This window comes from Ranitomeya variabilis, chromosome 1 (genome assembly GCF_051348905.1).
Source record: "Ranitomeya variabilis isolate aRanVar5 chromosome 1, aRanVar5.hap1, whole genome shotgun sequence".
NCBI lineage: Eukaryota > Metazoa > Chordata > Amphibia > Anura > Dendrobatidae > Ranitomeya > Ranitomeya variabilis.
Window position 1 is genome coordinate 716,508,775 of NC_135232.1, and position 22,458 is coordinate 716,531,232.

A 22,458-nucleotide genomic window follows, 5' to 3' on the forward strand; every position below is an offset into this window, starting at 1 on the left:
GATACAGGATGTAAATCAGGATCAGTAAAGGATCATTAATGTAATGTAAATTGTGACTGCACTAGCAGAATAGTGAGAGACGTTAATCAGCAGTATCACTTATAGGGGCATCTGATGAGATTTTAACGGCTGTTGTCACCTCATGAAGTGCAGTGTGCACCCAGCAGGGGGAGATGTAAACATCTCATATGGGGCGGATGTTGCATATTTAAAGGTGATTTGGATTTTGTGTCCACCTCTTACACCTGTGTTTACAAGTCTGGTGGAGTAGACGTTAGTGCACACAATGTCAGAGTTTATGCCATTTTATATCCCAGCTCGGTATCGCGTTATTTGGAAATGAGCAGCAGAAGAAAGCTAAAACATGGCAACAATTGCTACAACTAAACCTGCTCCATCTGTGAAGAGAGCAACAAGAACCTCTGCCTGTATAACGCCAGAAGTCACTGTGACACAAGAGCTAACATTCTGTGTGGCAGAATAGGTGGAGACGGATCACAAACCAGCCCTTTATTCGCATGGCGCTCGCTTGTCAGAGCTGGTAGCAGGGGAGGTGGTGGGATGCAGTGGGGGGACTAGGCAGGCAGGGAGCACATGGACTGGTGACTGCCCAGGACACACGTCAGATACTTCAGTTCGTCGCGCAGGCAGAGGATTTCCCTGCGCAGTGCCGCATTCAGCCGCTCCAGGTTCTCACTTTCCTGGGGGGACACAAGAGGATGAGCTTAGACCACAACTACCATTACAGTAGGGGTAGTCCATTGGCCAACTACTAACCCCCTCATCCATACAGCAGCCACACCCACGACACTGCTGCCCCGGGTGTACAGGCCCCTCACCACATGTAATGTGTCCGCCTTCTGGGTCTGACGCTGGCGACTCTTTTGGGCAGCAACGCGATTCTTTTCTCGTCTTTGAACTTTTTTCATATCGTCAGAAGAATCCTGAAAAATCAAAGAAAACATCACAAAAGAGCGTGGCATCACCCAACGAAAACATGACATCACCCTATGAGAACGTGACATCACCCGACGAGAGCGTGGCATCACTTGATGAGAATGTTGCATCACCCAACGAGAGCATGGAATAATTTAGAAAATTGTGACATCACTGAAAGAGAGTATGGCATAATTTAAAACAGCGTGGCATCAACCGACGAAAAAGTGGCATCACCCAACTGGAGCAAGGCATCACACAGGGCAGCATGACATCACCGGAGGAGAGCGTGGCATCAATCGAGGAGAGCATGATATTATGGCATCACCCGAAGAGAGTGTGGCACCACCCAACAAGAGCATGGCATCACCCAGCGAGTGTGTAGCATTACCTGATGAGAGCGTGGCACCACCCAACGAGAGCTTGACATGACCCGATGAAAGTGTGAATCATACAACAGGAACTTGATATCAAACAATGAGAACGTGACATCACCCGCCTAGAGCGTGGTACACCTGATGAGAGCATGGCATTATCCGAGAAAAGTGTGGCATCACACAACAAGAACATGACACAATGAGAACGTGACATCACCTAATGAAAGCATAGCATCATAAGACGAGAGTGTGTCATCACATAGAGCAGCGTGACATAATCCGACGAGAGTGTGGCTTAACCCAACAAGAGTGTGGCATCACCTGAAAAGAGCGTGACATCACCTGACAAGAGTGTGGCATCACCCAATGGGAACATGACATCACCTGATAAGATCGTAACATCACTCAACTGAGCTTGTCATCACACATAGCAACGTGACATCACCAGACCAGAGCAGAGTGATATCACATAACGAGAGTGTGGCATCACCCGACGAGAGCATGGTATCACACAAGAATATGGTACAAACTGGAGAGAGTAACATAGAAGTATTGAGGCAAGCATATTATAAATATATTTTAAGATGACGTATCTCCTATATGAAATAGAATCTAATATGCAAAAATGGACTAATAAGGATCAGCTGCAAAAAATGCAACATAGAACAACACAAGAACAACAGCCATAAAGATCCTAAATGAATAATTTTATTGAAACATCATTACAAAAATAACAATGAACAGGTATAAAAGCATGGGGAAATGACACTCAGGCCACGGCCGGGCCAAAAAACATGACCAGGTGTCCACGCACAGACCAGGTCAGCAGCAAAGGTGCAGCATTGTAACAGATTAAATATTGCACAAGCCCATAAAAATTACAAGACCATGCTTGTCAGTGAATATTAGTATCCTGGGCAGTGCACTATTGCAAACAATAGACATATTAAGGATGTATATATTTTAGCTGCACACCCGGTGCACGCACAGAACAAATTGTGCAAGGTACTTGCCTATCAAGCGTACCAAACTATGCCTACACGTAAATATGTATATTTATATTATGGGTAGTGCAATGCTCAAATCAATTGCCATATCCAAACATACATACCTAAGCTGCACGACCGGTACACACACTGGACCACCTGGCCGAACCCCAACGCGCGTTTCGGAGCTGCCGCAACGCTCCTTCCTCAGGGGGTGAGAAAAATCATGACGAAATGTGTCTTATATAATAGTATGTGCAGGTGAACTAGCCGCACCTGAACATCAGCGGCACAGACCGCCCCCATCATGGCCGCCGGCAACAAGGAACACGCGGGGCCCCACGTGACCAAGCGTCGGACGGCAAGTGGAAGCGTGCAGCTAAAATATATACATCCTTAATATGTCTATTGTTTGCAATAGTGCACTGCCCAGGATACTAATATTCACTGACAAGCATGGTCTTGTAATTTTTATGGGCTTGTGCAATATTTAATCTGTTACAATGCTGCACCTTTGCTGCTGACCTGGTCTGTGCGTGGACACCTGGTCATGTTTTTTGGCCCGGCCGTGGCCTGAGTGTCATTTCCCCATGCTTTTATACCTGTTCATTGTTATTTTTGTAATGATGTTTCAATAAAATTATTCATTTAGGATCTTTATGGCTGTTGTTCTTGTGTTGTTCTAAACTGGAGAGAGTGTCACATCCCCCGATGAAAGCGTGACATCATCCAGCAATAACGTGGAATCACCCTACGAGAGTATGACATCATACAGAGCAGCATGACATCAACCAACAAAAGCACAGCATCAACTGATAAGAACATGACATCATACAGAGCAGAGTGATATCACACCATGAAAGAGCTAACATCACTGATTCGGAGTTGGGTACCTGTTTGCTGCTGCAAGGGGAGCTGACGTATCCGAGCTCATTGCTGTCAGAGTCAGGTTGCATGTCCCGCTGCACTGGCCTCCTGTCTCTTGTGAGGCAGTGTCAGCTCTGCTTTCTCTGTCTCGCTGCCGTCTCTGTTGCTCTGCCGTCTCCTTCTTCCTGTGGTTTTGGTATCTGGGGACCTGAGTTTCAAATGACATGAAGGAAACATCTGAAAGGTCAATCAGCAGAAAACCCAAAGGGACCAGGGCAAAAATCACCCAGGAAAACCCCGACCGAGTGAGGGCCGTGGGCAGGAAGTGACAGGAAGCAAGTGATGCATCCACCCCGCGGCAACCAACACTTTCCATCCACAGAGACGTGCAACCAGAAAACTCAGAGACGTGTACAGAGTCAGACGACCCAGGAAACAGAGAGACATGTTCTGTCACGATTCTGTGGTCGGATATCCCAGGACTAGGAGCTCCTTCCCTGTCCCTACCGCTAGGGGTGACCTAGCTCGCACTGTTCCATGGATTACTTCTGATGGTGAGGCGGTTGGAGAGTTGTTAAGGAGATTTCTGCTTGTAGTTGGTTTTCATGCTTATCCTCCTCTCATATTTGAGTACATAAATATTTGATTTCTCCTCCCATGTGTTCCACTCTGTTGTTTGGTGAGTGTATTTGTATGATTGTAGTTTTCTTTCATACCTGTTTGTCTTCCCTTGTGTGTCTGGTTAGTGTAATCCTATACACTTCAGCCTCACACCTCCCTGGGTGAGGGAGAGAACAGATAAAGTATAAGATAAGAGCATAGCTAGGTATGTGACCCCAGCATCTTCACCTTGTGGAGTAATCCGGGGGACAGGGATAGACTATGGCACCTTCCACTCCGAAGGATCAGGTAAGCGCCCACTGTCTCTAGTCGCTACTTAACACATTACTACTTTTACCAGACATGATGGAGGTATTGGTACCACAGAGCTAGGCTTGGCTGGGTTTTTTTTCTTTTGCAAAGAAAGGCTTCCATGTTGCCTCCCGTCCCCACAGGCTAGAGATATGATGAATACGGGAAATTGTGTTTACATGCTGGATACAAGGACTGGCCAGGAATTCCTGCATCTTCTTATTATTATATAGGAGATGGGAGTGGATAACAGTGAAAAGCTGAGAGCCTTAATGAAGGAAAGCTTCCAGGAGCTCTCAACTGAGCAGATTAACCCATGCACTGCTAAAAGAAAGTTATACTATTTAACCCATTATCTACCAATGTCCTTTTTTTGGGACACCTAATCTTTTGCTTCTAGCAACTAAGATTTTATAATTTTTATAATTAGGTCCAATTCCAGTTACAGAATCTGAGCACTCCGCCTCCTAGTCACAAGTGTCTTAATTGCAGCAGGTCCAGTACCCCTCCACAGAGAAGGAGAATGTTAGTCTCATGAGAGGTTTTCATAGGTGCCCATTCACATGGAGACGTTTATTCTCAGCGAGGAAGGATAGCGTAGGACCTGGTATAAGAGAGATGCCGTAAAGTGGCTACCAGGTACACATAAAATTGGCCTTTTTTATGCGCTAAACGCTCTCATTTTTCATATTTTTAGTGCAGTAATGCAGTTCAATTTCTGTTTCATTTTTTCATGTGTTAGCGCTGCAGTGTGCTGCCTTTTTTGCTTGACTGTATAGGAGTTGGTGACTCTAAGGTTCAGCACCTGTTCACACTTGATCTATGTTTGGATGTGACGGTCAGTTTTTTCAAAAGGTGTCAGGGCCAGTCCGAGGATTGCAATGCAATCGTCGCATGAGTTATACAGTGTCTGTCTGCGCCCTTATGCTAATACTTATCCTTGTTATAGTAATATTAACCTTCTTTGCTATGCTTGTTTAACTAATACTTATAAAAGACCCAGCTTGCAATAATAAAAAGCCTCCTACCTCCCCATCTCCAGCCCCCAAGACAGCAACTATTAGGGTAGGTTTCCAAGGGGCGTATTGCTTGGGTTTTTGCTGGGGATTGGACGCTGTGTACATCCGCAGCGTCGAAACCGCAGCTTCCAGATGTTACAGCATAGTGGAGGGGATTTTATGAAATCCCATCTCCACTATGCGTGCATAGACGCAGGTGGCAGACCTGCGTAACCGGACATGTGGCGCGTCTTTCTAGACAGCAGCGTGTCTATTTATCTTGTGGAGATGCTCCGTCTCCACAAGATAAATAAAACAGTCTATGAATAGGATGCGGTGATTCCACCTGTGGTCAATGAATATATGCGGAATCACCGCGCGTACAACAGGGGGCAGCGCTTTGGGTGGAGCGGGGTATCTGCTGCATCCAAAGCGCTGCCAATACACCTCGAGGACACATACCCTCACATATGATGGAGTGAATATCTCATAACATTAAACAGTATAATAATCAGCCCCCCAGTGCCCCCTCACCCACGTCAGCCCTCACAATACCCTCAAACTCTCCCATTCACCCCCAGTACCCTGTCCCCCTCCCACAATACCACCATCCTCTCATTCACCCCCACAGTGCCCTGTCCCCCTGCACACCCACAATAACCCCCATCGTTTCACATTTACCCCACAGTGCCGTCCCCCTCCCACAATACCACCATCCTCTCATTCACCCCCTCAGTGCCCTGTCCCCCTCCCACAATACCACCATCCTCTCATTCACCCCCACAGTGCCCTGTCCCCCTGCACACCCACAATAACCCCCATCGTTTCACATTTACCCCACAGTGCCCTGTCCTCCTCTCCCACTTCAGCCCCCACAATACCACAATCCTCTCACATTCACCCCCACAGTGACCATGATATGCCTAAATCGAATTACTCTAATAAATTCCATCCCCACTTACTGATGAAGTTTTCAGACAGTGAGGAGAACCAGGAAGTGTGCAGATAGATGCAGGGAGGGCACTAGGACCCAGCGTGCCTCAGCCAAACCAAGCGTGCACACACTGCACAGCCAGAAAGGAACTGCAGCTGCTGCTGACAGCCAGGAAGAGATTCCTCGGGTGAGACCACATTGCACTCTGCATGGAGGGAGGCTCTGCAGCCGGCATTGTGCTGCTCTCTCCCTGACACCTCAGACTCGGCAGTGGATCTCCCTGAGGGCCCCTTCAGGTGACTGGGCCCGGGGCAATGGCCCCCTCTGCCTCCCCAGTAGCTACGCTACTGGTCTGCAGGGATTACAGGGAGAGTCGGCAACAGCACCACATGTTCTGACCGCCGCTCTGCCGCCCCCTGGCTTGAGCGATGAGCTGCCGCCTGAAGCAAAGTCCTCAACTTGCTTCATGATAGCAGCGCCCCTGGGAACCTTCAACTTAATGTTCCTTGCGGACAACCACACCAAGTCACCAACACACATGTCTGGACCCAGCAAATATCTCAGATCAGCCACACTTTTATATTTGGATCCCAACTTCCTCAAATGATCAAGAATCCCTTGCCACACAGACGTAATTGATGATGAAAATTGTTCTTTAGGTATTCCAAAAGAATGATTCCTATTAAATGAGCTGAACTGATAATGAAACCTGTATGCACCGAAGAAAGAGACTTACCTGTAGACTCATGACAACGATTATTTACCGCAAATTCAGCTAGAGGTAAGTGGGTAACCAAATTCTCCTGATTCTCAGACACAAAACTCCTAAGATACGTCTCAAGATTCTGGTTAATCTTTTCAGTTTGCCCATTAGACTGCGGGTGAAATGCTGAAGAGAATGACAGATGGATCCCCAAACGACTGCAAAACGTCCTCCAAAATTTGGAAGTAAACGGACATTCCCCCCCCCCGGTAAGAAACAATATTTGTAGGGATCCCATGTAACATTACAATCTTTCTGATGAAACTTCGCACCAAGATCTTGGTGTTATGTAAAACAGGTAGCACAATAAAATGTGACATTTTACTGAATCGGTCCACCACCACCAAGATTACAGTATTATCTGATGACACACATGGATCAGTGATAAAATTGACTGATAAATGAGTCCAAAGTCAATGGGGAGTTGCCAATGGTTGGAGAGACCCAGACGGACAAGTATGAGAGGTGTAGCGTAGCGGTGTCCACACTGTGCCCAAACCCTTCTTGCAGGTTTTTTTTTTCCTATCAACTGGAATCTGTGGCCATGGGCCACTTGCGAGATCTGGCGTGGAGGAAACGGACCGGCCCCACTACCTTCCTGCAGTCCGTTTAAAAAATAAAAGCCCATACTGGATTTTTCTGAACAATTCCTTGGCAACATAATCTGACCAAGTTCGTGCTTACTTTTATTTTGCCCCGTGACCCACAGACATCCTGCTGTGACCACAAGGCACTCCAGCGGATCTAATATGCTTCTGAGCACATCCTGGGGGACACATAGCGACCCTCGCAAATAACACCAGTCACAGCCTTACATACTCCCCCCCCCCCTTCAAACTAGTTTGTCACCGTACAGCATTTCCCTGTTACTTCAACGCCAGATGTTCCATGGTAAAATTAAAATTTTGCAAAGACAGGTACCAGTGGGTGACCCCCGCATTTCTCTCCTTGGCATCCCTCATCCAGACCAAGGGTTAATGATCTGTTACCAAGGTCGACTGAGCAAATATTAACTTAACCCCTTAACGACCGCCGATACGCCTTTTTAACAGCGGTAGTTAAGGGTATTTAAACCACAGCGCCGTGAATTAACGGCGCTGTGGAGAAAGTGTATAGCGCCCCCCAGAGATGGAGAACATGATTCGAGTCGGTTTTTACTGATCCCAGGTTGCAATCGCCGATATTAACCATTTACCGGTGACCGCAAAAAAAAGCACGATTTGCCACTTAATTTCTCTGTCCTCCGATGTGATCGCACATCAGAGGACGGAGAAATAGGGTACACCTGATCCCCCCGGTACCTCCCGCTGCTCCTCAGCCCTCATGATTCCCCCCATGGCGTCGCCATTTTCTTCCGGTAAGAAAATGGTGGGCGTATGCGCATTGCGCCCGCCTGCCCGTCAGCACCCGGCAGATCTTGGAGTCTCGGCTACCGACCCCTGTTTTTCCATCGCCGGTATTAACCGTTTACCGGCGACCACAAAAAAAAAGTCTGATGTGTCATTCAATGTCTCTGTCCTCTCATGTGATCGCACATCAGAGGACAGAGAAATGGGGTCCCCGATCCCCCCCAGATACTTACCAGTGTCTCCTGATGTCCCTGGTTCCTCCTGCTTCCCCTTACGGCCACTCTCGTCTTCCTCCGGTAAGAAAATGGCAAACGCATGCATAGTGCGCCTGCCGAGATCTGCTGGCCGGCAGCCGGCAACAAGAGGAAGATTTTTCCTCTCTTTTTATTTTGGTCACTGTGATAGATCCTATCATAGTGATCAAAAGAAAAAAAAATAGTAAATAAAACCCCCTTTATCACCCCCTTAGTTAGGAAAAAATAATAAAATAAAAAAAATGTATTTATTTCCATTTTCCAATTAGGGTTACAGTTGGGCTAAAGTGAGTTGGACTAAAGTTAGGGTTAGGGTTGGGGCTAAAGTAAGGGTTAGGATTGGGGCTAAAGTTAGGGTTAGGGCTGGGGCTAAAGTTAGAGTTGGGTTAAGGTTTGGATTAGGATTAGGGTTGAGATTAGGGTTAAGTTTGGGATTAGGGTTAGGTTTGGGATTTGTCAGGACTCTGAACATTTTGATTACCTTTTGTGCATTACTGCCCTTTTCCAAGATGGCGTCTTTGGTCTCATGTGCACTGTGTCTTCCTGCTATATAACTCCACCCAAGCCTTTATTCTGTGCTAGAGTATTTCTGCCTTGCATCCAGCTCCTGACAACTCCCTGGCTTTGCAACTGCACCTGCTCCTGTGAACCTCTGTGGAGATCCTGCTACTCAGCTCTGAGTTTCTGCTGTATACATCGGTTTCCAGTAATCCTCCATCTGGCTGCTTGTGTTTGTTTCCATCTGCATTTGCTGGACATGTAAGTGCGGCGCCCCCGCACCGCCGCAGGGCCGAGGGGTACCCGGAGCCGGGCCTCTAGTTCTCAGTCTCGGGGTTGTCACGGTGGCTAGACCCGGTCCGTGGCCCTGTCCGTCAGTGGGGGACGTCCGGTGTAATAGGTGGTAGTAATGGTAGCGATGTAGCGGTGCAGTTGTGAGGTGCAGGTCGCGGTAAATAACGAGGACACCAGGTTGCAGTCTCTTTACCTCTTTACTGGAGATCTCTGAGTCCTCAGTCCAGAACACGGTTCACCAGGCTGCGCAAGTCCGGCCGGTCCAATGGCACCTCCAGAGTTCTCCTCTCAGGTGGAAATCTGTGCCTTCCTTCTTAGCGCTATGTGTTGTAGTCCTTCCCTGCTGTGCTCACGGAAAGTGACCCCACAACGGTTGTGTCTGTTTCTTAAGTTCCCTCACAACTCGATTTGATGTTCCTCTGTAATCCACCCCTTCCCTGTATTCAGGTTGGAATGGCACCCGTTTGTCAGGTAGGCCTGGAGTTCTTCCGGGACCCTAGAGACGCCCCTCTCCCGCAATTGCCCCCCAAGACTTCATAGGCGATATGTGGTAGACAGCCCGCCTGAGACCGACTGTCCTGCCGCTGTTTGGAGTATGGCTTGAAGCTGTATTCTAATCCACTCCCTCGGCGTTCCGGCCACCGGTATTGCGCCTCAGCAAGGTGCTGCCTCTTTCAGCACAACCCCTGCTGGTATTCTCCTTCTGCTTGATCTCGTTTCTCACTCAGCACAATCTGTCTCGCTTCTAGTCCTTTCTTGGGCACCGCCGCTATACTGAGCAGGCACGGTCCCGTTACGTTCTCTCAATGCCAAGCCTCTGCCAGGATCCCACCCCTGGCAGAGACCCTACAGTCTCTCCCTTCACAACACCCCCTGCCACGGGGTGTTGCTCCGTTCAATCCCGTCAGCGTTCTCTCTAACTTCCTGCCTGACCCCCAGTTTTTACCCACTATGGTGGGGAGTGGCCTAATGAATAGCACCCTTAGCTCCCCCCGGAGGCCCAGCTGTGAAACATATTGGTGTCTGTGATACCTGATTGGAGGAACTCCTTCGGTGCCATCGAACGTACCATGGCTCCCCCTAGCGGCGAAGCCACAGCACTGCAACGACCAGAACTCTGGGGCGCTGCACAAGCTGTTGCTGCTCTGCTTAAACCTGAGACTTTTACCCAGGCCTCCCTGGTTGTGCTAAGATATTATTTGAACTGCCTTATAAGCAGATCTATCTGTGTTTGGACTACCAAGGACTTATTCGTGTCAAGTATCCCAAGAATAATTGTGCCTCATAGACTTTCTGCGTGATTGCATTTTCCTCTGAAGTTTCCTATAGACTGTTAAGCTGCGTTTAATATTTATGCAGCGCCCCAGAGACCTGGTCGTTGCAGTAACATCGCTCTGCCGCTAAGGGGGGTGATGGTACGTCTGATGGCACTGAAGGAGTTCACCTGACCAGGTATCACAGACACCAATACACTTCATAGTCTGGCCTCCAGGGGGAGGTAAGGGCGCTATGTATTAGGCCACTCCTCACAATCTGGTAAAACTGGGGGTTAGATAGAAAGTTAGGCCATGTTCACACTTTGCGGTTTTTACCGCAGAACCGCCGCGATTTTGCCGCTGCGTGTCCGCTGCAGTTTCCATTGCGTTTGCATTAACATGTAAACCTATGGAAACCGCAAACCGCTGTGCACATGCTGCAGAAAAAAACGCGCAGAAACGCAGCGGTTTACATTCCACAGCATGTCACTTCTTTGTGCGGAACTGCAGCGGTTCTGCACCCATAGACCTCCATTGTGAGGGTCAAACCCGCAGTAAAATCAGCAGAAGAAAAAATATCTGCGGGTTTTCTGCGGTTTGGGGTGTAGAAACCGCTGCAGCAGGAAGTGAGGGGAAGCGGGAGGAAGTGCGTGGGCGGAAGTGCGTGGGCGGAGTGTTGTGGCTGTCATCATGGAGGCATATCGTCGCATGGGGATCGATGTCGGTCGTTTGATCGATCTGGTATGTATGTGTGTGTATCTGTCTATGTGTGTGTGTCTGTGTACGTGTGTGAAGCTGTGTGTGTGTGTGTGTGTGTGTGTGTGTGTGTGTGTGTGTGTGTGTGTGTGTGTGTGTGTGTGTGTGTGTGTGTGTGTGTCCCCATGCGACGATAGTGCCACCATTGTGCTAAGCCGCCGTATGGGATTACTACTCCCATCCGGTATTAGGATGGGAGAGTTGTCCCTGTGTCCGGCGACTTAGCACAATTGTAAGTAACACACAAAACACAAACACATACAATACACATATAATAAACGTAACATACATGACACACAGTACATACAACATATAACATAGAGTATATACTCACCATACAGCACACTGGTACGCGAAGCCCTCGGTCCCCTAGGGAAAAAAATCCCCCAAAAATAAAACAAATCCATACTCCCTGTCCGCAGAATCCAAAACCGAGTGTCCCACGCCGATCGCTTGTTCTCCGGCGATACACTGCCAGGAGCGAAGCTCCTAGCAGTGTATCGCGTACTGTTCCGGAGTTCAATGGCGCCGGCTTCTCTATTTACAGCACTACAGCTGCGTGTGAACTTTCCCACGCAGTAGTGCAGTAAAGCCAGAGTACCGGGGTCAATGACCGTCGGCAAACTCTCGCGCATGCGCAGTAACACACTGACAGGAGCCGGAGCTCCTGTCAGTGTGTTGCTGCAGCCGTGGAGAGCAGACACATCTCCGGATGTGTCTGTTCTCCATGGCAGATCGTCGTGGGACACTCGTTATGGGATTTCTGCGGACAGGGCCAGGTAGTATGAATTTGGTTTGTTTTTTTTATTTCTGTTGCAGGTCGAGGGTCTTCAGATGGATTGAGCGTACAATAAAGGAATTGTCAAAAAGTGTGTGTCTTTATTTCATTAAAATATTTTTTCCTAGTCTCTGTGTTTTTTTTAACTCTTCAATAGCATTAATAATGGATAGGCGTCTTATTGACGCCTCTCCATTATTAACCGGGCTTAATGCCACCTTACAATAGCAAGGTGGCATTAACCCCTCATTACCCCATATCCCACCGCTACATGGGAGTGGGAAGAGAGGGGCTAAGTGCCGGAATTGGCGCATCTTTTTGATGCGCCTTTTCTGGGGCGGCTGCGGGCTTCTATTTGTAGCCAGGGGGGGGGGCAAATATCCATGGCCCCTTTCCTAGGCTATGAATATAAGCCCACGGCTGTCTGCGTAGCCTTTCTGGCCTCAAATTATAGGGGGACCCCAACACTTTTTTTGGGGGGGGCTCTCCCTATATTTGAGAGCCAGAAAGGCTACGCAGACAACTGTGGGCTTAATATTCATGGCCTGGGAACAGCCAGGGGTATTTTAACCCCTTCCCAGGCCACAAATATTGGCCCACAGCTGTCTGCCTAGCCTTTCTGGCCTAAAAATATAGGGGGACCCTATGTCTTTTTTTTTTTGGGTCCCCCTATATTTGAGAGCCAGAAAGGCTATGCAGACAGCTGTGTGTTAATATTCATGGCCTGGGAACAGCCATGGGTATTTTAACCCCTTCCCAGGCTACAAATATTGGCCCACAGCAGTCTGCCTAGCCTTTCTGGCCTAAAAATATAGGGGGACCCTACGTCTTTTTTTTTGGGGGGTCCCCCTATATTTGTGAGACAGAAAGGCTATGCAGACAGCTGTGGGTTAATATTCCTAGCCTGGGAACAGCCATGGGTATTTTAACCCCTTCCCGGGCCACAAATATTGGCCCACGGCTGTCTGCCTAGCCTTTCTAGCCTAAAAATAAAGGGTGACCCTATGTAATCTTTTTTTTGGGGTCCCCCTATATATTTTTTTTATCCTTTTAATAGCATTAATAATGGATAGGCGTCTTATTGACGCCTCTCCATTATTAACCGGGCTTAATGCCACCTTACAATAGCAAGGTGGCATTAACCCCTCATTACCCCATATCCCACCGCTACACGGGAGTGGGAAGAGAGGGGCTAAGTGCCGGAATTGGCGCATCTTTTTGATGCGCCTTTTCTGGGGCGGCTGCGGGCTTCTATTTGTAGCCAGGGGGGGGGCAAATATCCATGGCCCCTTTCCTAGGCTATGAATATAAGCCCACGGCTGTCTGCGTAGCCTTTCAGGCCTCAAATTATAGGGGGACCCCAACACTTTTTTGGGGGGGCTCTGCTTATATTTGAGAGCCAGAAAGGCTACGCAGACAACTGTGGGCTTAATATTCATGGCCTGGGAACAGCCAGGGGTATTTTAACCCCTTCCCATGCCACAAAGATTGGCTCACAGCTGTCTGCCTTGCCTTAAAATACAGGGGGATCCTACGTCTTTTTTTTTCGGGGCCCGTGTGTGGGATCCGTATGTCCGTGTGTCTGCTTCTGTGTCTGTGTGCTGTGTGTGTTTCCGTGTTCGTATCCAGCAACAATTTTTAAAATGTTAACACTATGCCAAGTAAAATGCACAAGGACAGCACACGGATGGCACACAGACAGCATCTGTGTGCGGTACGTGTTCACACGGATCCATTGACTTTATGGGTCCGTGTGATCCATGCGCTCCCACAAACACAGACATGTCTCCGTGTTTTGCAATCGGACACACGGTGCGTGATATCACACTGACATCTGCAGAGACACATTTATTTTTATGTGTCTACGTGTTTCATTGTCTGTACGTGAGGAAACTGTCACCACACGTACCCGAGCCACTGACGTGTCAAACTGGCATAATTTCGTGTTTGCCTTGCTTGTTTGACTTTGGGTTAGGGTAGGGGTGATGTTAATATAGATCCAAATTTCTGTACATTTTGGCTGTAAAAGGTAACCTCAAACCTCCAACATGGAAGTAGAGCAAAGCCCACTGGCATCATGTGCTTATCTACCCATTCTGGTACTGTAGCTAAGCCCCCGATGTATCCTCAAAGATGATTAAAAGAGGTTAGATTATACACACCCAGGGGCGTTACCGGTCCGATGGGCGTCGCGGTCCGGTCCAGCGCCTCCCATCTTGTTATGATGACGTCCTCCTGTATTCACGCTGCGGCTCTGGCGCAGACGTACTTTATCTCCCTGTTGAGGGCAGAGCAACGTACTGCAGTGCGGAAGTGCCGGGCCTCTCTGACCTTTCCCGGCGCATGCGCACTGCAGTACTTTGCTGTGCCCTCAACAGGGAGATAAAGAACGCCTGCGCCGGAGCCGCAGCGTGAAGACAAGAGGACGTCATCACAACAAGATGGGAGACGCTGGACCGGACCGCGACACCCATCGGAACGGTACCGCCCCTGTGTGAGTATAATCTAACCTCTTTTGATCATCTTTGAGGATACATCGGGGCTTATCTACAGCATTACAGAATGCATTCCAGAATGCTGTAGATAAGCCCCTGATGCTGGTGGGCTTCGGTCATCTTCGATTTTGTGGGTGACAGGTTCCCTTTAAGATTACTTAGCAGTTGGATATAGTATGTAATGACACTATTCTATTCATTGTAGGTTCGCGATATACCTGCTATATGGGATGCCGCTGATGTGGCCTACAAGGACAAATATTTCCGTGACCATTGCTGGACCAAGATTTGCAGGGACCTTTATCCGGGGTGGGATTCCCTGTCCATTGCCAACCAATTGGAAATTGGTAATTATAATGTTACCGATTATTATCAGAGTTTATCATAAATTTAATTTGACAATATATATATATATATATATATATATATATATATATATATATAATTTTTTTTTTTCTTAGAAAAACATGTCAGGCAAAGATGGAGGACAGTTCGGGACCGGTTCAACAAATTTATCAATTCATGTGACCGGAGTGGATCCTCCCCCAGCCGCAAAACCTTTCCATTTTATGATGAGCTGCAATTCCTGGTCACAAGCCGGACTTTGCGGAGGTAGGTTATAAACCACTAATATATATGTAGCCTCATCAATGTTGTCATGTGGTGTAGCACAGTTGGCTGCGTATTGAACGCTGTCTCCTGCCGCAGCGTTCAATACACAGCATCCAGATGTTATACCATAGTGAAGAGAGGATTTTCAGAAATCCTGTCTGCACTATGATTCCAAAGATGGAGTTGAGAGAGCTATGGCACCACACCGTGTCTATTTTTCTTGTGTTGTCACTTTGACTGTGCAAGATAACTATCACATTGTGTGGATAGCATGTGGTGATAACGCATGTGTTAAATGAAAACATGCATTATCAGTACACATGCTTTTTTGCATGTGTGCTGATAATGCATGTTGTGAGAAAAGGAAAAAAATAATTAATTATGACTGCTGCGGAGGAGCAACATTTTTGTAACAGCATAAAGGCTGCTTAGTCCAAAACGCTGTTCACTTTTTTGTGAACAGCGTTTTGGACTAAGTAGCCTTTATGCTGTTACAAAAATGTTGCTCCTCCGCAGCAGTCATAATTAATTATTTTTTTCCTTTTCTCACACAGGACTGAGGGAAACCTTTCAAGCCCGCCTCTTGTGGATGACAGCTCTGAAGATGGAGCAGGCACTGATGGAGCAGGCAATTCCTCGGGAGCAGGCACTTCCTCGGGAGCGGGAGGGACAATTTCTCCATTTATTACCACAGCTTCTGCTGGTGCCACATGTCCAGCAGCTGCTGCAGGCACATCAACTGCAGCAGCTGTTGGATCATCTGGTACGGCTGAAGCTGTGGTAACGGAGAAGAGAGCTGCCTATCCGGTGGCAGGAGAGTCCAGTAAAAAAAAAAAAAAAGAATGAGGATAAAACTGAGAAGATCGCAAGTGACACACTCAATTTACTCAAACAATCCTCAACTGAGGATCAATGTGATTTTTTTGCCTTGACCATTGCCCGAAAGGCACACTCTCTGCCACCGGATAGGCAGTCTCTCTTTATGTCTCTGTGCCAAACGTCCCTAACCGCTCTGGAGGACCCTGCTCCAATTCAGTCATATCAGGATGTATTGACGGGGGTTTTTGGACTCTTTCGCCCACCACTGAAATCCAGAGAACCTCAATCTATAGCGTCTTCCTACACCCAACCGGCACTACATTTTTCAGGAGGAGGAAACACAAGCCTGGGACCATCTGCAAGTCAAAATTTCATCACAGACCCAACAAGCTCCTATGGTTATTCGCAGGAATACACCTACTTGCATTAAGATGCAATTGTTTGTCAAAAAATTTATAGTTTAACTGGGCACGTTGCCGCCAAATTCAGTTTTTCATATTGAAAAAATCTTTACAACTGTTTGTCAAAATTTAGTTGCTTGTTAAATAAATTAATGTTGATCAAATGTCATCTCTGATTTTTATATACTTAACGTACTTAGCGGACAAGGCCTCTATGTTGTACGGTGTCATGGCTATATGGGCGCTGGACTATGGGATGGAGGTAGTGTCATGGGTATATGGGCGCTGGACTATGGCATCGACATAGTGTGATGGGTGTATGGGCACTGGACAATGGGATGGAGAAGAATCAATCATTTAAAATTTCCTAAAAACAATACTTATTTGATTGAAAAATAACCACATTAAAGTAACAATTTTTTTTATTAACCAGAAATAATAATTAATAATTTTTTGGTTCCCCAAAAACATAACAATAAAAATTGAATATCGATCTTGAATTAGATAAATAGGGATCTTGACTTCTTCTAGCTTTTGGTATAGATCTTGCAACCTTTTATTGGTCGGTTTGTTCTTCCATCCTTCTCTGCTGCTCAGGCTGCCCAACACCAGCACAGGAGTATTGCCAGTGCACGGCACCCTCTGGACTCATGAAGTAGTCAGTGAAGGATTCTCTCACACGCACACCAGAGTTGGACGGCCTGCCCAGACCCACGTTGACCACTGGATTAAATACTGGCTGCTGGTACTCCACATCTACGTCAGTGTTGTACTCACGAGCATAGTTGTGGAGTACACAGCAAGCCTTAATCACAGTGTCAACGGTGTCAGTATCCAGCTGGATGGGTGTGTGAAAGATCCTCCACTGACTAGTCATGATCCCAAAGGTGCATTCCACATATCTGCGTGCACGACTCAGCCGATAATTAAAAATCCTTCGCCAGGCATTCAGTCCCCTTCGTGGGTATGGGCGCAGCAGGGTTGTCGTTAAGGGAAATGCCTCATCCGATACCATCACAAAGGGCACTGGATGTGTGGAACCCGGCAAAGGTCTGGGGCTGGGAGCGTTCCGCCATCTTGAAGAATTTGCATCCCAATCTGTTACGTTCGCAACACCCGAGAATCCCCAGTACTACCATAGGCACCAACGTCAATGGCAACAAATTTGTAATGGGCATCAGCCACCGCCATCAGGACCACTGAAAAATACTTCTAAGGCTGGGGTCACACATGCGTGTTTTACGTACGTAAGAGCGCATAAACTACGTCCGTAAAACTCGCATTACATACGGCACAATGCTTCTCAATGGGGCTGCTCCTATCAGCCGTATATTACGGTTCAGTATTATACGGCGTTCTACGGCCGTACAAAATCGCAGCATGCTGCGTTTGTCAGCGTACTGCGCAAATAATACGCCAATGAAAGTCTATGGGGGCGAGAAAAATACGGATTCCACACGGACCTGCAGTGTGACTTGCGAGAAATACGCAGCGCTGTTAGTGAAAAGTCGGAAATTCAATTGCCGGCTTTTTCCTTCTCCTGCACAAACCCGACAGGATATGAGACATGGTTTACATACAGTAAACCATCTCATATCCCCCTTTTTTTTGCATATTCCACACTACTAATGTTAGTAGTGTGTATGTGCAAAATTTCAGCGCTGTAGCTGCTAAAATAAAGGGTTAAATGGCGGAAAAAATTGGCGTGGGCTCCCGCGCAATTTTCTCCGCCAGAATGGTAAAGCCAGTGACTGAGGGCAGATATTAATAGCCAGGAGAGGGTCCATGGTTATTGGCCCCCCCGTGGCTAAAAACATCTGCCCCCAGCCACCCCAGAAAAGGCACATCTGGAAGATGCGCCTATTCTGGCACTTGGCCACTCTCTTCCCACTCCCTGTAGCGGTGGGATATGGGGTAATGAAGGGTTAATGCCACCTTGCTATTGTAAGGTGACATTAAGCCAGATTAATAATGGAGAGGCGTCAATTATGACACCTATCCATTATTAATCCAATTGTAGGAAAGGGTTAAAAAACACACACACACATGATTAAAAAGGATTTTAATGAAATAAACACAGCGGTTGTTGTAATAATTTATTGTTCTCGCAATCCATTTGCAAACCCTCGCTTGGCAAAATAATAAACGCACAAAATACATACCTTCTGATGTCAGATCACGTCCAACGATGTAATCCATCTGAAGGGGTTAACTAATATTACAGGCAGGAGCCCTGCTAAATGCAGCTGTGCTCCGTGCCTGTAATCCCCCGGCGAATGAATGAAATGTAGGTCATTGACCTACATTTCCTTCAGTCGCGGTGATGCGCCCCCTGGTGGATGTCCTCATATGACCTGGAGCGTGGGAAAAAGTTCCCAGGCTGCAGTTCATGAGAACATCCACCAGAGGGCGCCTCACCGCGACTGAATGTAAGTATAGATCACTGCTTTCCTTTCAGCACCCGGGGATTACAGGCACGAGCGAGTGGATTATCGCAGCTCTGCCTGTAATATTAGTTAACCCCTTCATATGGATTACTTCGTGGGACATGATCTGACATCAGAAGGTATGTATATTGTGCGTTTATTATTTTGCCAAGCGAGGGTTTGCAAATGGATTGCGAGAACAATAAATTATTACAACAACCGCTGTGTTTATTTCATTAAAATACTTTTTAATCATGTGTGTGTGTGTGTTTTTTAACCCTTTCCTACAATTGGATTAATAATGGATAGGTGTCATAATTGACGCCTCTCCATTATTAATCTGGCTTAATGTCACCTTACAATAGCAAGGTGGCATTAACCCTTCATTACCCCATATCCCACCGCTACAGGGAGTGGGAAGAGAGTGGCCAAGTGCCAGAATAGGCGCATCTTCCAGATGTGCCTTTTCTGGGGTGGCTGGGGGCAGATGTTTGTAGCCACGGGGGGGCCAATAACCATGGACCCTCTCCTGGCTATTAATATCTGCCCTCAGTCACTGGCTTTACCACTCTGGCGGAGAAAATTGCGCGGGAGCCCACGCCAATTTTTTCCGCCATTTAACCCTTTATTTCAGCAGCTACAGCGCTGAAATTTTGCACATACACACTACTAACATTAGTAGTGTGGAATATGCCAAAAAAAAGGGGATATGAGATGGTTTACTGTATGAAAACCATGTCTCATATCCTGTCGGGTTTAGGCAGGAGAAATGTGAAGCCGGCAATTGAATTAGCGGCTGTTCACAGATATCGCGCTGAATGAAATATAAATACAGAATATATATATATGTGTCTCAATGACATACTGTATATATGTTTTAATGAACATTTGAGCACATAAATCCATTAGATGTCGGTTTTGCAAGCCTGCGCGAAAATCTCGCAGTACGGATGCCATACGGATTACATACGGAGGATGCCATGCGCAAAATACGCTGACACACCCTGACTACGGATCAATATTTTGGGAACATTTCTCCATATTACGGCCGTAGTACGGACGTATAATACGTGGCGTATTGTCTTACGCCATGTGTGACCCCAGCCTTATAATTAAAGAAGCGTGATCCTGATCGTGGTGGCTTCAGCACTCTCACATGTTTACCATCGACTGCACCTATGCAGTTTGGGAAATTGGCCACAGACTGAAAGCCTGCTGCGACCTGCAGCCAAGTCTCCTCGGTTGGGGAAGGCATCACCATGGGCTGCAACTTCTGCCAGATGACGGTACATGTGCACCTCACAATTTTACAGATGGTGGCTTTACCAACCCTAAATTGGAGGTGCAGGGATGTATAGCTCTCTTCTGTGGCCAAAAATCTGCAAAGCAACAAAAATGAATATTAGAAATGTCACACAAAAATACAATGAAACATGTCAGCAGTTATGGGCGCTATAATATGCATCCAGCACCTTTCATGTTTTATCTAAAGCATTCTATAATGCTGCCCATAGCAACCCGGCACTACACAAAGGGTATCAATAAATAAACCACCAGTCACATCAGATGGGACTTGCAGGTCCGTGTCCAGCCACTCCAATGTTTAGCCAACGACGCCGCCCTCCTGCTTGCTTCAACGCACTAATCCGGCCTGTGGAGGGCAGAAGTAAGTCCTGCAGTGAGCGAAGACAGGGAAAGGAAAGAGGCCCAGCGCATGCTCATCTGCGCACTTAGCTCTATCCTCATCAGGACAATAAAGTACGTCTGCGCAGAAGAGTGGTATCGCAAGAAGGGAGGCGCACAACCTGGACACAGCAAGATGGGATAACATTACACGATAGCACCCCACACACGGGTATGATCTCTCTCCACTGACCCAGGGCCTTAATTATAGAATGCTGTAGATCAGGCATAAAATACAGTGGGCACATCTGCTAGCAAGCAAAAATGCTTACAGTTTCCTGGTGTGTTTTAAACATTATATATACGGTACCGTAAAACACAGTACCAGAGATATCCATGTCCATGTCCATGTGTGTGTGCGTCCCATGTGCTGAATCCTTCCCACACGGATGGCTAGCAGGGATCAATGCAATACAGTAAGCGCAGTTAGCGGCGGCAGGTGATGAAGACAAATCCCATTCTTCCCGGATGGCGCTGAAATCATGCAGAGCAGGGAAGAATGCTGACAGCATCTTCATCACCTACCGCCAGGGAACAGCGCTTCCTGTAGCACTTCTTCACCAGTGCAATGCGTGTCACACAGAGGACATTTTTATGTGTGTTCTCCGTGTGCACGTGTGCGGGACACTTTGTTGAACATGCAAATGGAAAAAAAGGGCATGTCCGCGTGTTTTGCCCGCAGTCATACGGCAGACGAAAACACGCAGACATGTGCATAGATGACTGTGTCTAAGTTTGACAGTGTCTCCGGGACATGTGAAAACTTTCATCACACATACCGGACACACTGACATGTGAAAAGCCCTACTGACATTCAACCCAAAAATTAGTTACTTACCGCAAGGTGATGAGCAGCCTTTCCTCAGCAGAGATGGCCTTCCTCATAAAAGTGTCATGCAGCGTGAGATGGGGCGAAACTATTGCCAGAAGTCGATCAAACGCCAGGATGGGTAGACGGCAGAATGATATGAACTTTTCAAGGTATCTGAAAATGAAAAAAGAAAACAAATGCTTAAATAAAATATCATAACATTTGTGGACAAAAAATATTTGTGTTTTCGTGTATTTCAACTTACTTCCTCAAATCATTGTAAAGGACATAAAAGTGGCCCTGTTGTGGACGTTCGGCGACAAGCGGGTGCACCCAGAGTCTTTTCCGTTGACGTCTTCTCTCCTGCTGCTGCTGCCTCTAAAATAAAAACAAATATATATATTTTTTAGAACAAAACACTGTGAAAAAAAACCAAGAAACCGTTATAGCTTACCTGCTGTCTATGATTATTCGATATTTGCAGCAGCAACCCCAGCATAAGTATACGGTGTGGCCTGCGGAGCTGTATCTGCGGCATGCTGTGGTTGCTTCCACTCATTATGATGTTTTCACAACATGGAGGATGAAAGAAGAAGGGGTTGGACAAGGAAATGACATTTCTTTTTTTTTTTTGTTACTGAAGTTTGTCAAGTTTCAAAAGCTTCATTTATGTAAAAAACGCAGACAATCTGCTTAAAAAAACGCACTGAAAACCGCACTAAAAACGCACCAAAAACGCACCAAAAACGCACCTGCGTTTTCTGCCAAGAGCTGCTGATTTAGTGCAGAAAAATCCGCAGGGAAATCTGCAAAGTGTGCACATAGCCTTAGGCCATGTTCACACTTTGCGGTTTTTACCGCGGAACCGCCGCGATTTTGATGCTGCGGGTCCGCAGCAGTTTCCATAGCGTTTACATTAACATGTAAACCCTATGGAAACCGCAAACCGCAGTGCACATGCTGCGGGAAAAACCGCGCAGAAACGCAGCGGTTTACAACCCGCAGCATGTCACTTCTTTGTGCAGAATCGCTGCGATTCTGCACCCATAGGAATGCATTGAACCGCTTACTTCCCGCATGGGGCTGTGCCCACGTTGCGGGAAGTAAGCAGTTAACCCCTTCCTGACATCTGACGTACTATCCCGTCGAGGTGGGGTGGGCCCGTATGACCGCCGACGGGATAGTACGTCATACGCGATCAGCGGCGCTCACGGGGGGAGCGCCGCCGATCGCGGCCGGGTGTCAGCTGATTA

General features: G+C 47.2%; 1 protein-coding gene and 1 long non-coding RNA gene across 4 annotated transcripts; one reads left to right on the plus strand and one right to left on the minus strand.

Annotated features, from left to right (window-relative positions):
- Window positions 1–289: 289 nt before the first annotated feature.
- On the minus strand, window positions 290–8,925 carry BATF (basic leucine zipper ATF-like transcription factor). Of its 3 annotated transcripts, none has more exons than XM_077249049.1 (4): window positions 8,356–8,922; window positions 3,193–3,374; window positions 840–944; window positions 290–701 (listed from the first exon to the last, which is right to left on the minus strand). In XM_077249049.1, exons 2-4 carry the CDS (start codon window positions 3,253–3,255, stop codon window positions 576–578), a joined length of 294 nt encoding a protein of 97 aa, XP_077105164.1. In that variant the 5' UTR covers window positions 3,256–3,374; window positions 8,356–8,922; the 3' UTR covers window positions 290–575. The 3 variants fall into 3 exon arrangements, with proteins under 3 accessions (XP_077105164.1, XP_077105172.1, XP_077105156.1); XM_077249057.1 differs by lacking the exon at window positions 8,356–8,922 and adding an exon at window positions 6,039–6,161; XM_077249041.1 differs by lacking the exon at window positions 3,193–3,374 and having other exon boundaries at window positions 8,356–8,925.
- Window positions 8,926–14,471: 5,546 nt separating this feature from the next.
- Window positions 14,472–16,551, plus strand: LOC143760956 (uncharacterized). Its single transcript, XR_013212261.1, has 3 exons — window positions 14,472–14,800; window positions 14,915–15,065; window positions 15,620–16,551. It is a non-coding gene; the product is annotated as an uncharacterized LOC143760956 (long non-coding RNA).
- The last annotated feature ends 5,907 nt before the right edge of the window (window positions 16,552–22,458 follow it).